The sequence below is a fragment of the Carex rostrata genome, chromosome 2, assembly GCF_964058835.1.
Source record: "Carex rostrata chromosome 2, lpCarRost1.2, whole genome shotgun sequence".
In the NCBI taxonomy this organism is placed as follows: Eukaryota; Viridiplantae; Streptophyta; class Magnoliopsida; order Poales; family Cyperaceae; genus Carex; species Carex rostrata.
The window spans coordinates 8,763,833-8,778,628 of record NC_135919.1 but is presented as its reverse complement, the minus strand read 5'-3'; the positions used below and the strand labels follow the sequence as shown (position 1 = coordinate 8,778,628).

Below are 14,796 nucleotides of genomic sequence, written 5' to 3'. Positions count from 1 at the left end.
CAAGTGACTTTGTACCTATCTTAAAATATAGTAGAAAAATGCTAAAAAAAATGTAAAATTTGGTCACCAAGCACTTTATCATATGAAGATCATGTGAGCGGAACACAATCATCTGTTTGAACTTTAAAAATGAAGATATGCATCCATAGTACGGACAATGTACGCTATGCATAGCTTCGCCTCTACCTATAATATTAATATTATAGTACTGATATCTTACCTGACTAGGTGAGCACCAGTCTCAACTACAGGTACAGAACTAACCAGAAAATTAAAAGAAACAGTATATAACAAAACGAAACCCATATCATGCAAAATACCAGACTGGGACAGCAAGACACCTGACATGCTGCCTACGAGTAGGCCCTCCCACATTGACCTTCCTCTTCTTAACTGACACAGACTCTTCCTGTTCCTCATCACTGTCAGAAAATAGTATTACATCATCCTGGCCTCCTGGAAAATGTTTATCCAACATGAAATTAACATGAAATTCTACTGTCATGCAGAATTTCCCAATAAACTAGGGAGTTTGCTCTTGTTGCAATTATGAAAACCAACATCCATATATTCTGATTGAAAAAAGAAGTTATGCCATGTCTAAACAACTGATACTACCTTTTCTTCACTGGAAGCACGGCCGGAGTTAGCCCCCACACCCAGCCTATGAATCAACCATTTAATAGAGGTACAACTGAAAGGGACATGCAAATTAATAAAAAGAAGTTTAAGATCACAAAGAGGCATTTCAAATACTTGATAAGCAGTTATTCGTATGTAGGCAGTCATTTGTCTAATTAATCTCTCTTCTCATCTTTCTAATTAATCTTTCTTCGCATTAATGATTTGTAGATAGAAAAACTGGTATGGTGTTAGAAAAAGTAAAGATGACTGTATCGTCCAAAATTTGAACCCATTAATAACTCCCGTACGTGCCAACAAAAATATTCTCATTCAATTGATTTTTCCTTTCTATGCCTCAGTGTTCTAGAATCGGTACCAAATGGAGTAGTTTATTTAAAAATAATTGAAATTATCCATGAATTGTACCAAGGATAATCAAAGTGGAAAATAATTGAAATCAGACTTTTTGTCAGTAGTTCCGTTCCTCATCTCTTTTAGAATTAGTGCTTTATTGCAACCACTATATAAAACCACATGCTTTCTGTGAATGAGAATGACAATAAATGTCATCTGCGAATAATATTATAAACAAATATTGTGATACCTGACATATACTGCACTTGATATCACCTTCTTTTTTTTTACCAAGCAAGTTTAAGTGAGAAGTTGTTTGTACATACTGGCTTCTCTCCAGGCATTCTGACAAGGCAGCATCAAACAAGCCAGTATTTACTGTCTAATTCTCTCACAAAAGGCCAATAACTCCTATAACCAAGATAAAGCAAAACTTTAAACAATTGATAAGTATAGGCATTGTACATGACCTCAGGTCAACAATTGGCCTAGGACCCTAATACTAATAGTTTAATAATAGCTGACTGGTACACACCCAAACCTATTTCGGTTTCTAATTAAAAACAACAAGCTATTTCAATTTCCAAATCGATTTTGGCTTGATCCAAACACGAGTCCAATTAGTTAGTGGAATTGAACTAAATGCAATAACTTAATTGTGGAAAATCAAATTAACCCTACTCAGTCTCCCTAAATGAGATTGCAATCCAGAAACCACACTACATTGCTGGTGTGGAATTGTTTCTGTCACCAACAATTTCAGTATAACAATATGTAATACATAATAGCATACCTCAATGCCAAGGATTCTCCTGACACCATACATGTCATAAAAGCCGCACACAATTTCTCTAGTGACAGTATTAAGTCCAGGGCACAAATCGCCACATGTAACAATGCATGCATTCACTTCATCAGACTCAAAATACACCTAAAAAGTCATAAGAGCTTTAAGTATTAAAAAAAGAAATCAAAACTAGTGTTGCATTGCTGAGGGTACATCATGGAAAAATGAAGTCAACATTTATTTGATGGTTTTGATCAATGCATAAATAATAAAGTACATCATGGAAATATGATAGCCTTGAATTTGTTTTTATCTAATTTCAGAGAAATAAAAATTCAACCAGAAAACTATTACAGACAACTAAAAATTGTGAAGCAAGAAAGTTCATATACCTGAAAAAATTATCAATTACAAACTCAGCTTCTAGGAATGAATTGAGGCAAAATTGAGGCTCTCGGACAAAAAAATTTAATGAAAGATAAATTTGGGAAATAAAAATTAAAGGGAAAATCTAGATAATTATAAAAACTAGATTGTACACATCAAATCAGACAAAACCCTATCAAATCCCCATAATCAAATAAGAAAACACGAAATTCAATCCACAAATCGCCATTCACAATTTTTAGGACAATCGCATTCAAACCCTAGCTGGGATGGAGGCTACAGAAATGAAAGAGGAGATGAAGAGAATCGATTTTAAAATAAAATGAATCTCTACGATCCGGTCTAGGATTTACCGTATAGGTTTAGCAGATCGCGTCGCCAGAGAGAGAGAGATCGCGTCGCCGTTTTTTTGAAATGAGGAGAAGGAGATCGCGGGAGAGGAGAGGTACCTCAAATTACCTTTTTACCCTCCCGACGAAAATTTGAAGTGAAAATCTATAATGGTAGCAAAATAATCTGAACCGTTTGATTAACCGAAAATGAACAGTCCCAGTTGAAACTTAGTCCATAGAAGCCTTTGCCATATTTAAATTCATTTTTTAATAGTTAATGAGTAATTAAATAAAACATCAGTTTTTAATTAGTAAAGTCTTCTTCTTAGTGTGGCTTAGAAAACATCTGAATAGAGTAAATCAAATAGGTAGAAGGCATAGCAACCACTAAAAATGAATTATACATGCAAAAATAATGAAAATAAACTATATTTAATTCTACCGTGATCACGGTAGTTGAAGCGTTACCACGGTTCATATAGAACATAATTACAGAATAAGAGTTCAAAATTCCTCAAGTACCATGATAACGGTGCCTATACCATGATAATGGTAAAAAGAATACCAAAATTAGCAATTAGCGTCATGACCACGCTTCATCAGACAGAGAATCAGCGTGATGGTACCGTGACAACGGTAGATGACCGTTAAATGCAAAACTCTTGTATTAAATGCATTTAATGCACATGCGTTACAGTATCTCAAGGGACCGTGACAACGACAGATGGACCGTGATAACGGTCGAGCGGAGAGGCGCGACTTAAGCCCCTTTTCTTTTCCTTTCTTCCTTTTTTCTTAAACCCAATCTCTTCCTCTCTTCTCAGTTTCTCTTCTCCTCCACTCCGCCGTCTGAGCCATTTGAAGCACCAAATTGACCGAGAAAACACCCATTCTCCTCTCCTTCTTCTCAACTCATTTCTACCCTCTATTTGCAAAATCCTGTCGCCATTCTCTCTCTCCACCGAAACCCTAGATTTCAAGACCTCAAAATTCTGACGATCCGACCGTTGGATTGACGATCCGATCACATTTCTCTACTCTCATCTACTTCAAGTTGGTAAGTCTCTCAGCAATTCTCAAGACAATGGCACCAAGAAGTCGGATCACCAAACAGGCTTGTGAACCGTCACCTGTACTCGAAAATTGGAACATTGCTAGTGATAACCAGTATTTGTTTAGGAGTGAGGAAGCCTTCATGAAATTTGTTGGTGGTATTGGGGAGCAAAAACTAGTTAATTGTTATTATTTCACCAAGTCTCAAGATTTTACTAACCCTGAGGATGAAAGAATTGACCAGTATATAGATCATTGGCAGTGGAGATCACTGATTGAGTGTAATACCCAGTGTACTGAGATGTTGACCAGGCTTTTCTATGCCAACTTTGAACCGATTGAGGAACCTTTTACCTGCACCATGTACATTTGTGGTAAACTGATCCATCTGTCCCTCGAAAACCTGTCCATTTGGTTAAACCTTCCAAACTCCGGTACCGAAGTGTATGTTCACAAGAAATGGCTGTTAGAACCCCCGGCCATTAGCACCGAGATTGACTACCGAAGGTGGTTCAACCGAGACCAACCCCTCGGAAGTCTATATGTTACCTTCTTTCCTTCTATTCACCGCTTGGCTCGCATGTTTATAAATAACATGCTCATCCCAAAAGCTAGAATAAAAACCAATCTATAGTTCAATGGTATGTTCTATCTTCGTCACCTCATTTGCCTCGATGGACTGCAACTCAACATTCCCTATATCATCATCCGTCATATGAAAACTGCCTTCATGAGCAACCAACACAACCTCCTGTATGCTTATGTGATTCACAGGATCCTGGACCTTAACAACATACCCATACCTGGAGATCTTGAAATACACTCTCCCTCGAACCCGTGTGAGGAGTTGACCAGTCTGTGATGGGTTGAAAAAGGAGTTATTGGAATTCCTCACTTGGTTCCAAATGACTTACCCGTTAACTCATGGATTTGGGGAGAGAATGCACTGCCCAACCAGTATTGGGATCCAAGAGCTCCACAGCAAGATGATGCTGAAGCAGGCTCCTCTGCTCAGGTTGAACCCTCACAGCCTCCACCACAAGGTGACAACATGGCTCAGAATATCACATGGATGACTCAGCAACTAGGGAATATGACTACTATGATGGAGCGCAATCAGAAGCTTGCACAACTAAAACATGCACACTAATTCTAAAAACAAGAGGGGTTTATATAGCCTAGCCTAAGGCGTGTGGAGTCATGGAGAACATGGAGATTATGGGGATCGTGAGGATCATGGAGATCATGGAGAACATGGGGATCATGGGTGCTAAATATAGCATAAAATGCTATATTTAGAGTGCTAAAAGTAGACTTCAAAGCAAAGCAAAGCTTGCCACATTTGCAGGTTCGTCCTTCTAGAAGGTTGCTGTCCAACGGCTGAGATTTAATCCAAACTAGACAGTCCACAGATTCAATCCGTGTGCCCTGCGGCATAGGTCTTTATGCCACATGCGACATAGCCGAGGTCGTAGGGCACTGTACTTAGCCGAATTTCTGTGAATTTTGTCATGTTGCATGTTGTGCACTTCGTGCTGTCATATTTTGACGCCTTCTTCGGAATTGTCCTAAATATGATATTTTTGCTCCGTTTTCGGCCTAAATTCGCAACTTTCTCTGAAACCTACCAAAATAGCCTAAAAACACATTTGCGGTGAATAATTTAGAAAAATGGGTACTTTGCATACGCTTTTCCACCATTTTTCGTACTTAAAAGTAGTGATTTTCGCTATATGTTTTGGTGTCATCAATTACTTATTGACAAGTCCAAGAACAAAGTTCAAAAAAGTATTTATCATTGTTTCTGACAAGTATTTACCATTATGTCTGAGAAGTATTTATCATTGTCCCTGACATGATGATACATTAATTTGATTAAACATTACTTATTGACAAGTCCAAGAATTATATATGAGAAGTATTTATCATTGTCACAGATGTTTTACAGTAAGTTGCAATTATGTCTAAGAAGTATTTATCCATGTAACATAAAATATTTATCATTATGTCTGAGAAGTATTTATCATTGATGTTTAACTGAAAGTTGCAATTATGTCTGAGAAGTATTTATCCATGTAACATAAAGTATTTATCTATGTAACATAAAATATTTATCATTATGTCTGAGAAGTATTTATCATTGGGTGAGGGGATTGTTTATTTAATGGTCTCTAGTTGTGCGAGAACAATCCAGAAAAAAAAAAATTTGTGCGGGGATAAAATGACAAGTATTTATGAGGGGATTGTTTATTTAATGGTCCCCAATTATGCGGGGATGATTCAAAAAAAAAAAAATTTTGTGCGGGGACAACTAATGGATTAATTTATTCTTTCATAAATAGATATCATTGCAAAGGAATTAATACTTTGAAAATTCAAGATAAATACTTTGATGTTTCAAGTTAAATACTAACAGTTTCTGCGGAGTATTAATGATTGAGCGGTCCCCTCCATGATTATTTTTGGCAGTATATGTGGGGTTTTTTGCGGGGATGAAGCTGCGGGGATTATTATCGAGATCTTTTTTTTTCATATGAGATTTATTTATTTATTTAGGTTTTTATTATTTGATGAGGTATTTAACCAATTACATTTTTAGTTGTATTGAATTTTTTTCACGAGGTATTTTCAAGAATATTATTTATTTCGTGTTTGTTAGACATACTTTTATTGTAATAATGATAACATTAGCATGATATTGTTCTATTTATGGCCTCTTCATTTTTTTTCCCATCAAAACGACATTCAAAACAAAAATAAATCAGCTTTGTTGTTATTTGCAGAAACCAAAACAAATGAAACATAATAAAAATCAAAACAATTAAAACGTAACAAATAACAAAAACCCAAATAAATAAAAAAACCTCATCTGAAAAAAAAAAGAGGGGTCGCATTCCCTAGATAAGGCCCCCTTCCTGGGGTTGCATCTCCTAGTTGAGGCCTTCAATAAAAGAGGCTGCATTTCCTAGTTGAGGCCATGGTGGATTTGGAATTTCTCAACAATGATGGTTTTTTGGTTTTTTTTTTTCCGAAAATAATATTTTTAAAAATTTCGAGATAGAATACATCAAATTTTGTGCAAACAAAAGCTAGAAAATACAAAGCAACAACTGTCATACATCACTCACAGTACTTCGCATCTATTGTAGATGTTTTAAATTATTTCAAGTGATTAAACCACCAAAATTGACCACTATATACATACTATTATTCAGGGTTCTAAATAGCATGCTATAGCGTTTTCGGACCATAAAAACTATAGCATTATCGGCGCTATTATAGCACGCTATAGCGGCACAATATGACAATAGCGTCGTTTTTCCGATCATTCCAATATGATGCGATAAACATTATTTAAAGTGTTGATATTATTTATTACTTCACGCACCTAATTATTGGATCAAATTCGAAAAAGTGCATAATTTTTTCACCCAAACAAAAGCTATAATAATGAATTCAAAATAAAAAACATTCATCTTATAATTTTCACTCTTTTCATATATTTACTCCACTAAACTTCAACCAAGCATAATTAATTCAACCTATTTTAATTTAAAATAAACAATATAATCCGAAGTAAGTCGACTCAACAATTAAATATGACCACAAAGATCTCTCCAAAATCCTATTCCGGTATTAACTTTGTTATTGGCTTCTATGGTTTTGAGCCACTTAATTAAATAACAATTTTATAAACAGAAAAATACTTAAAAATAATAATTAATAAGTATTGTTATATAATTATATAATCACTTTATTTAACTATATAGTAGTTATTATTAATTTTATTGCTATTGAATATTTTATAAAAAAAAATCACAAATATTTTTACGTTACAACTCAATACGCACTTAGCACATTTTCACAATTCTTTTAGCACATGTGAAAAAAAATATGAGATTCCGCAAATTAGTTAATTTGTGAATTTTAGTATTTATAAAATTCTATCTCAAGGACTAATTTTTAGTTTAATAGCAAAATCACATAGTCTTCATGTGAAAAGTTATAAATTTAAAATTCAGATACAAAAATCTTCTATTATAAAATAAAAATATTAAATAATTGAATGAATTCAACTACAACTTTACTCATATAATTCCATCTCAATAAAATATTAAACTGGACGAAATAGAAAAAGGCCTTTTTCCTTCAATTTTTTTTCTTTAATTCTCTGCTCCTCCTTTCACCGTCCCTCTCTATTAGTCTCTTGTACACAAGTAAGCAATCTATCAGAAAAAAGAATCTCTCCAAAACCCTAGTCTGGTACTGGCCTTGTTACTCTCTGTAGGGTTTTGAGCCTCTCGATCGCAAGTCATTGGGTACAGTTCTTCAACCTTGATTCCTCTCCGTTTAATCTTAACTCAAAGCAATTAGGGTTTAGTTTATTCTTTTACATTACCAGTCGCCCTTGGTTTAGTTTCGCCACATGTCGTTAGATATTATGGGTTCATAGGTTTCCCAATCGCGTAACACATTGGTTCGATATAATTTAGATTTAACTTCATATCTAATCTCTACGGAATTAGGGAATTTTTTTTTTTGGATTACTCATGGAATAAATGTGCTGATTACTTAACTTTACTGGTACCTTTAAATCTTGCTCAGAATTGCAGGTACTGTTTTGCTTGGTTCTATAATGTAATTGTTTCAATTCTGCATTTATCTTCTCTAATTTTATATACTCTTCATTCAGATCTGAAATTGATTGCTACTGGAGCTCGTTTTAAAGCCTTATATCAATGGGCTTTGACAATGAATGCATCGCGAACATTCATTCACTTCCCGGCGAATATTTCTGTCCTGTTTGTCGTACACTGATCTATCCAACCGAAGCCTTACAAACTCAATGCACACATCTCTACTGTAAACCATGCCTTGCTCATACTGCAGCTACAACCCAAGCCTGCCCTTATGACGGCTATCTTGTCACCGAAGCTGATTCTAAGGTTTGTAGCTTTTTTAATTACAAAATCAGTGTCTCTGAAGCAATCTTCTATAATTGGTTTCATGAATTGTTGGCGTACAGCCGCTGATGGAGCTGAACAAGCCACTTGCTGATGCTATCGGAAAGGTTCAGGTGCACTGTCTATATTACAGGAGTAGTTGCCAATGGCAAGGCACTTTATCTGATTGCATAGTCCACTGTGCAACATGTGCCTATGGTAACTCTCCTGTCCTCTGTAACCGGTGTGGTACTCAGATTATGCACCGTCAAGTGCAGGAGCATGCACAAGTTTGCCCTGTAAGTAACGATTGTCAAAAACAAAATGAAATAAAAATCCTAGTTTAAGTCATTGTACTTAATTCTCTTCGGATTGTGCAGGTGTTGCCATCTCAAGTGAGTCAGACTGTGGACCCCACCCAGTCTCAGGCAGCAGCAGCTGCAACTCAATTTGCTGGACAGAATGCATATGCTACTCCAACAGCTATTGCTGCCACTACCGGGGCTCCCGTCCCAGCGTCAACTCCAGAGATTACGAGTCAAGCTGCAGCCGATCAGTGGTACCAGCGGCAATACTACCAACAATACCCTGGGTATGACCCATATGCTCAGTACCCGCAGCAGCCTCAGCCTCAAGCAGCTCCAGCAATGCAACCTCCCCAATCCCAGTTAGCACCTCAAAATCTACCTCCACAACCACACCTGCCCCCTCAGCAGCAGCAGCAGCACCAGCAGCACCAGCAGCACCAGCACCAGCCACCGCAACTACAACCACTTCCTCAGCACCCTCCTCTCCAACCACTTCCTGCCCCACACTCACAACTGCAACTTACTCAGCAGGGCCATAACCCGACACAATCTGCTGTGACAGGTTACTCATCTTATCCACAATCCCAGCATACCCCAGCTCAGCAGCCTCTCATGCATATGCCGCCCCCACAGCATCCTATGGCCCGGCCTCCATCGTATGGACCTCCACCTCAGCAAATGGCGGTACATCAACAGTTACATCCAATGGGATCAGGCCCCCATGCGCCTTATCTGCATGGCCAAGCTCTGCCAGGTATACCTCCTATGGGACTGAACCACGGCACCCCACCACCACCTCAATTCCAGCCATCTCCTTCTGGCTCATTAAACCCTGCATTTACTGACGAAACCAATGGTAAACTCAAAGAATTTCTGAAAGAAAGAGGATCCGATGATAAAGCAACAAGCAAGGTAGGTCTCATTCCAAGCCGAAATACACCTCCAGCCACATTACCTCATGAGAGGTATCCTCCTTACGGACACTCACCAGACATCCCATCGCATGAGCTGGGTCAGATTCGTGTGCCTTACAATGGTAGTGTAAGGCCTTACGGTGAGGCCTCTATGCGCCCATCCATGGGCACTAGTCCACAGACCCCACCGGATGCTTTTGATCCCATGAGGTGGCTACCTCTGTCACCATTTGAGCCGCCATTTTCTGGGCCAGGTATGATGCGATCGAACGGGGCACATGCCCCTTTGTATGATGAGGGGTTAAGGCCGTACCATAGGCCGCCACTTGAGGGATTATCAAGGTATGAAAGATCATCGTATCCCTCTAGTCAGCCTGAATTTTACGGAAGAGGTGGTCCTGAATATGGTCGTGGGCCCCCATCCTTCAGAGGCCCTGGGAGACAAGAGTATGATGGTGCACCATCAAACAAATTTGGTGCAGACTATGAGAGGTCAAGACCTGGTGGCCGCTCTGGTGCAAAGCGGTTTGGTGACTCTGTTGGATACAGCAGGTATGGCGGGCCTGGACACATACCTCCTCCTGAAAACATTGGTGCAGTAAGTAAACTTTACCCTTTTTTTCGGGACTGTATAAATTATTTCAGTCCTGGTGATTTTTCACTGTTGAGGTCTGGTACTACACGGTGCAGGGCCCGAAGTGGCTATGATTTTGTACCTCTTTCATTTTGTTAATTTCTTGGTAACAGAGTCAGGTCTTATTGCTGAGGCTTCATCTTAACAGTTTAATCAAATTACCAGATCATCAAGTACATGCCCCTACTTGGATGGCTCAAATGTACACAAATCACTTGGTTGTAGACTAGGACAGTGCAAAATAACAAACTAGACAAGCAGAAAGAATCTTATGTTGATGGTTTAAAATAAACTATGAAAATGACCAATTTGAAGTCCTATTTTGGATTCTATAAAAGAAATTAAGAGCAGAGAAGAGAGAAATGGACAAAAATAATTTTCTGCAAGAGAATTCTCAGATAATGGAAAGACTTGAGAAAAACACATAATCTCATTCATTTTACTTATCCAATATACTGAAGTATTAAAATTTCCCTTTTTTCTTGTAATCATGAACTTTATGATCATTGTGAAAGCAGGGATTTGAATACTTCCTTTGGCAAATTGCATTGAATAACTTTCTTTACCATCTTTAGATTTTTCCTGGTGGCAAAGGTAGTTCAATTGAGCGCTCAAGAAAGAGAAGGTTTCTAACGGGGGGATGGTGTCGCATATGTAAGATAGATTGTGGCACTCCTGAGGGATTAGATTCTCATTCTCAGTCTAAGGATCACAAAATGATGGCTTTGGATATGATTGTCAACATCAAGCAACAAGTCTCCAAGAATCCTAAATTGTAAGTAACACTTGTATTTTATCTAACTATGCTTCTTTTGGATTGTTTTTCGCAAGGACTCTATTTTCTTTTGAATAGGATGGTTGAGCATGAAGTGGCTGATGTGAAGGGTGGTTCTGATCAGGTGGAGTTGGATACCATGACTTAAAAATAGGCATTTTTGGTATGCTATCTTATCCTTTTTTTAAACTGAGTTTACCTTTTAGGGCTCCTATTGAATCATCACTTATCATTCTTGTTTGATTTTATTTTTCAGATTGCAGTTCTGTGGATGGCTAGAGTCAAGAGTTTGGTTGGCAGGAAGATGCATGTGCTTGCTTCTATTATTTTTTGCTTCATGGTCTGCAGTTATATGCTATCTTATCTTTCTCTTTTCTTCATCTTTTCATCAAATGGTCTTAGAATAGCTTAATTCTCTCCTGCTTTCAAATTTTGTTGTTTTTCATCAGTAGTTACTTGTTGGACATGCAGCATTTATATAAGAGCTCTTTCTTTAGTTGCATCTGTCATTGTTAATTAGGTTGCCATTTTGAGGTGTTTTTTTCTTGAATCCTAAAAACAGATCTATGTTGCACAAGGATGCATGAAAAAAACTGAAAGTTTCTGTTGCAAATATATGAGAAATATTGATGTGGTGAAACAACTAACTCCCCTAGAAACTGTATGATGCACTTCAATAAAATATGTGGGTTGAAAACACAATACATTTTACTGACGGGGGTAATGGAGGGATCTATTTTAGAGATGCTGTTCATATGGTTAAATATGAACTTCCAAAGGTCGCACCATAAAGGAAAAAAGACATGAGAGGCGTATTGAGTACCAAACTGTTTGTGCAACATAGAAGAAATGTTGACCTTCAATTCTAAAAGGAGGGGAAAGGGGAGTGGGGGGCGGGGGGTGAGGGAAATTGAAATATTGACCTTTGGTAACAGTAGAGTTTGTTCCTTTTTTAGAACTAACATTCCTAGTTGTTAAGGTTGTCAGTTAACAGTAAACAATAAGAAGTTGAGAGGAGATTTCCAAAGAAGGAAAATAAAGGTTACTAATATGTGATAAATGTGATAATATTTACAGAAGATCTCTCGCTCACCTGCTAACGTAATACATTAATTGCTGATTCAATTTGTTAATTGGATGGTTGCATGTCTTTTAATTTCATGTTTGAATGTGAATCACTCTAGTTATCATATATTTTGTAATGTGTGCTCTAATATTTCAGGGGTTATCTGGTTTCTTTATTTCTATTAGTTTAAACAATCATATTGGCAAAGACCTTTTAGGAGTTGTCACATGAACACTGTAGTATATCCTTAAATATGAAACAATGCAAATAAGTGAACTGGAAAAAAAAATGTATTAAAGAGGCCAGACTGGAACTTATCCAGATGCAAATCGTGGGAGTGGAATTTAATTTAGTAGCAATTGGGATTGGGTAGTGTAGTGAGAACATTTCTGCAATTCCATTTGATCATTTAGTCAAGTGTAGCAATAGTTGGAATGATGGGCTAAGCACTCATTATTAATAAATATGTGTCCCTACTCTGGGAAATTGCAATTTGTATGACTCGTTAATGGTAACTGTATGGGTAATGAAGGAGTACTGTGCTCTATAGTCTCATAAATTAACGTTATAATTACTACACTGATTGAGATTTGACCTGTCATGAAATAGAGGTAGGCTTAACATTTATAATTTAATAGAGTTTTTTAGTTTCTATAATTTTGATATATTTTAACCCGAGACAAATTAAAACAGTGACCCATTTTGATCTTGTATCTAGTCATTATTCAGCTTCTCTTGGACAGTTCATTAATACTTTGGGAAGGACTTCATAGCATGAAGTTTGAATTGTATTTTTGTTTGTTGTTTTATGTCGAAGCAGAATGTAAAAAGTATAGAAAACTGCTCGAGTGGACTCAATCCATCCTACTCCAGTTACTGCTCAGTTTGACAATTGTCGCTTTGGGTAAGACCGTTGAATTTATCCCTTGCTTTCTTTAGATTACTTATCTTGTATATAGCTCATCCACTTACCATTTTAACACATATTAGATACTCTTTATTGTACTTATGGTAAATTACATGAACGGTACTTGTCTAGCATTCTGCGGTTCTCATTTTGATCCGAAAAATGATATACACAGTGAATGGTAATATACTGGCATAGGGATAATCTATAGAGTGCAAAGGGAAGTAGATAATACTTAAAAAGCATTCTTTGCAATTCACTCTGAATTTAATGTAAATCTTAGGACCTACAAATTGGAGGAATGATCCTCTCAGTGGGATGACACAATAAATTACATATTGGGTGCATGGGGGTATACTTAAAAAATCTGTTGAAGCAAATAAGCTAGTGTATAAGTGCAAACAATTTGCACAAATCCTTATAACCTACACTAATTACACATGTAAAGAGAACTGAACCAATAATATAATTTTTTAACTGTAAGGTTATGATGTATTTTCTGGTATATTTGGGTAGATTGTGGTATATGCTACTTGACTAGAGTTGTCAGATTGCTGAGTATATTGTTTGTATATTTATCCTCTAATTACATGTTGTAAGAAGCATTGAAAAATATGAAAGACAGATATCCATGGCTTTTGTGGTACCAATGGACACCATATAACCAAATAAATTGTTATTTCTTCAGAAGAAGGCATCAGTAGTTAAATGACTAGTGATAAGTCAAGACAGCTTTCACTGCCCAATATAAAGAAAATGAGTGACTTTGCACAAATGATCATCAATGTTCAAGTCGCTTCCATTTTGGTCCCTAAACTGTTTGAAATTAGTGTTTGGTCTTTAGAAGTTTGCAATCCATAGCTGATTGGACCTATAGTTAAAAAAAAAAGTGAAAAGGAAGCATCCATGTCATCATAACATGCATGCTGAAGTGAATCTAAACATTATTTTTAGTTGATGTTGATATAAATGATGTTTCTAGCGTCCATATCACTTGTGAGGAAATATCAATTCATCTACTTTACTGATGTGGGTACTGATGTAAATAACTACATCATAAATTCACTAAAAGGAATGTTTCCATCAATGGCAGGCTCCGCATCATCAAGTTATGATAAATATTTACATACAATTTTCAATGGATGTTAAAAGTAGGATCAGTTTTGTAGAGACCGGGTATTTCAAGGGTCCCAAATATGGTAGCATTGTAGTTGTACTGGCAATAGTAACCTCTGAATGCCTACAAGAACAAACTCACTTGCTATTGTATTGACATAAGATACATCAGGTTTTTAGCTTTGGTTTTGCTCTACTTGTTGAATTGATTTTTCAATTGTCTGTACAGCAATTATGTCATGTGGTATTACTAGCATCTTCTTGCTTTTATTTTATTTTACTGGGATTCTCATTTTATATCATACTTGGGAAAATTTTGGTGGAACACTTTAGGAATTAAAAAGAGGAGGCATATTATAAGACCTTTTAATCTCTCTATCAAAACTCTACTTTTGGCAATTTTACAATATAATACAGTTTCACATTTCATTTGCTGTTTTTTGTGTACTTTGTATCACGTGAAAAATAGAAATAACCAATTGTACTGGGTTGGAAAAAAGGTCAGTGCATAGGCAGACAAATAGGCTATGTCAAATGAAAAAAGAAAAGTAAAACCATACAAAAAACAGGTTACCAAGTCATGGTCGTTGAATTAT

At 36.6% G+C, this 14,796-nt stretch overlaps 1 protein-coding gene and 1 long non-coding RNA gene across 3 annotated transcripts; one reads left to right on the top strand and one right to left on the bottom strand.

Moving 5' to 3' along the window:
* Positions 1 to 201: 201 nt before the first annotated feature.
* Positions 202 to 2,608, bottom strand: LOC144549483 (uncharacterized). Of its 2 annotated transcripts, XR_013509696.1 has the most exons (5): positions 2,506 to 2,608; positions 1,772 to 1,909; positions 1,229 to 1,389; positions 619 to 694; positions 202 to 456 (listed from the first exon to the last, which is right to left on the bottom strand). It is a non-coding gene; the product is annotated as an uncharacterized LOC144549483 (long non-coding RNA). The 2 variants fall into 2 exon arrangements; XR_013509695.1 differs by lacking the exons at positions 202 to 456; positions 619 to 694 and having other exon boundaries at positions 829 to 1,389.
* A 5,087-nt stretch (positions 2,609 to 7,695) lies between these two features.
* On the top strand, positions 7,696 to 11,613 carry LOC144573033 (uncharacterized). Its single transcript, XM_078322715.1, has 7 exons — positions 7,696 to 7,856; positions 8,231 to 8,483; positions 8,564 to 8,779; positions 8,861 to 10,300; positions 10,912 to 11,111; positions 11,190 to 11,274; positions 11,368 to 11,613. The coding sequence occupies exons 2-6, from the start codon at positions 8,277 to 8,279 to the stop codon at positions 11,257 to 11,259; spliced, it is 2,133 nt and encodes a 710-aa protein (XP_078178841.1). The 5' UTR covers positions 7,696 to 7,856; positions 8,231 to 8,276; the 3' UTR covers positions 11,260 to 11,274; positions 11,368 to 11,613.
* The last annotated feature ends 3,183 nt before the right edge of the window (positions 11,614 to 14,796 follow it).

Excerpts from the sequence above, each read along its gene's own strand:
- LOC144573033 (XM_078322715.1), top strand. The coding sequence starts at position 8,277 with ATGGGCTTTGACAATGAATGCATCGCGAACATTCATTCACTTCCCGGC. Across the intron at positions 8,484-8,563 it reads TCACCGAAGCTGATTCTAAG|CCGCTGATGGAGCTGAACAA; the intron begins GTTTGTAGCTTT and ends GTTGGCGTACAG. Across the intron at positions 8,780-8,860 it reads AGCATGCACAAGTTTGCCCT|GTGTTGCCATCTCAAGTGAG; the intron begins GTAAGTAACGAT and ends CGGATTGTGCAG.